General features: G+C 45.3%; 1 protein-coding gene across 1 annotated transcript in view; it reads left to right on the top strand.

Moving 5' to 3' along the window:
• LOC119582312 (pro-resilin-like) overlaps window positions 1–536 on the top strand; it is a 746-nt gene extending 210 nt beyond the window's left edge. The window contains exons 2-3 of the mRNA XM_037930527.1: window positions 5–237; window positions 347–536. Of these exons, the coding sequence (XP_037786455.1) occupies window positions 5–237; window positions 347–536 (423 nt within the window). The remainder of the gene's footprint in view (window positions 1–4; window positions 238–346) is intronic.
• The last annotated feature ends 283 nt before the right edge of the window (window positions 537–819 follow it).

Below are 819 nucleotides of genomic sequence, written 5' to 3'. Positions count from 1 at the left end.
ATAGGGGGTATCAGTTGCGTTTGCCTTTTTAGTGGCCGTGGCATCGGCGATTCCTGAAGAAGGCTACAACTACCAGGCACCAGGAGGTCAGGGATCCCAGTTTCCAACCGGGGCGGGGCAGGCACAGTACCCCTCCGTGCCCGCCCAGTACGCCTTTCAGTGGGACGTGAACCATGAACCTTCAGGGAACTTTTACGGCCACAAAGAACAGAGGGAAGATGCCAACACTCAGGGAAGGTGAGTTGTTATAATTTTAATTCATGTTGGTTCTTTTGATCATTCTAAGATTATTTTAAGGATTATTTTATTTTCGCAATGCATTTGACTAAAGAATTGTCTCTCTCAGTTACTACATTCAGTTGCCCGATGGTCGCCGTCTTCTGGTCGAGTATTACGTAGACGCCACCGGTTACCATCCCACCGTCACCTTCGAGGGGGAGGCGCAGTACCCTTCAGGAGGGAATCGGAGATACGGCCAGTCCGGTCAGGGATCGAGCCAAGGGTCTCCCTCGCAATTATATGGCGTCCCATCATAATAGATGAGGGTCGGTTACTCTTGTTATATTTCCTATTGTTATAAATGCCCGTAAATCATGTCATTTGTTTGTGTATGTGATCAGTAAACACGTTACGTTAGCAGAGACCACACTTTACCTTCCTATAAAACACAAAAACGATTAAAGATCGTAGTAGAAGCTAAAAGAAGCAACAGACGGAAGGAGGGACAAAGTGAACATATATATTCTTATGTGAACATCCACAGACTCGTTATTATAACTCAAAATTTGTGAGTGAAAAGGAATAAGAGCTATAGTTGGA

This window comes from Penaeus monodon, chromosome 15 (assembly GCF_015228065.2).
Source record: "Penaeus monodon isolate SGIC_2016 chromosome 15, NSTDA_Pmon_1, whole genome shotgun sequence".
Taxonomy (NCBI): Eukaryota; Metazoa; Arthropoda; class Malacostraca; order Decapoda; family Penaeidae; genus Penaeus; species Penaeus monodon.
The sequence above is the reverse complement of the archived record's forward strand: the minus strand, read 5'-3'. Positions and strand labels throughout refer to the sequence as shown.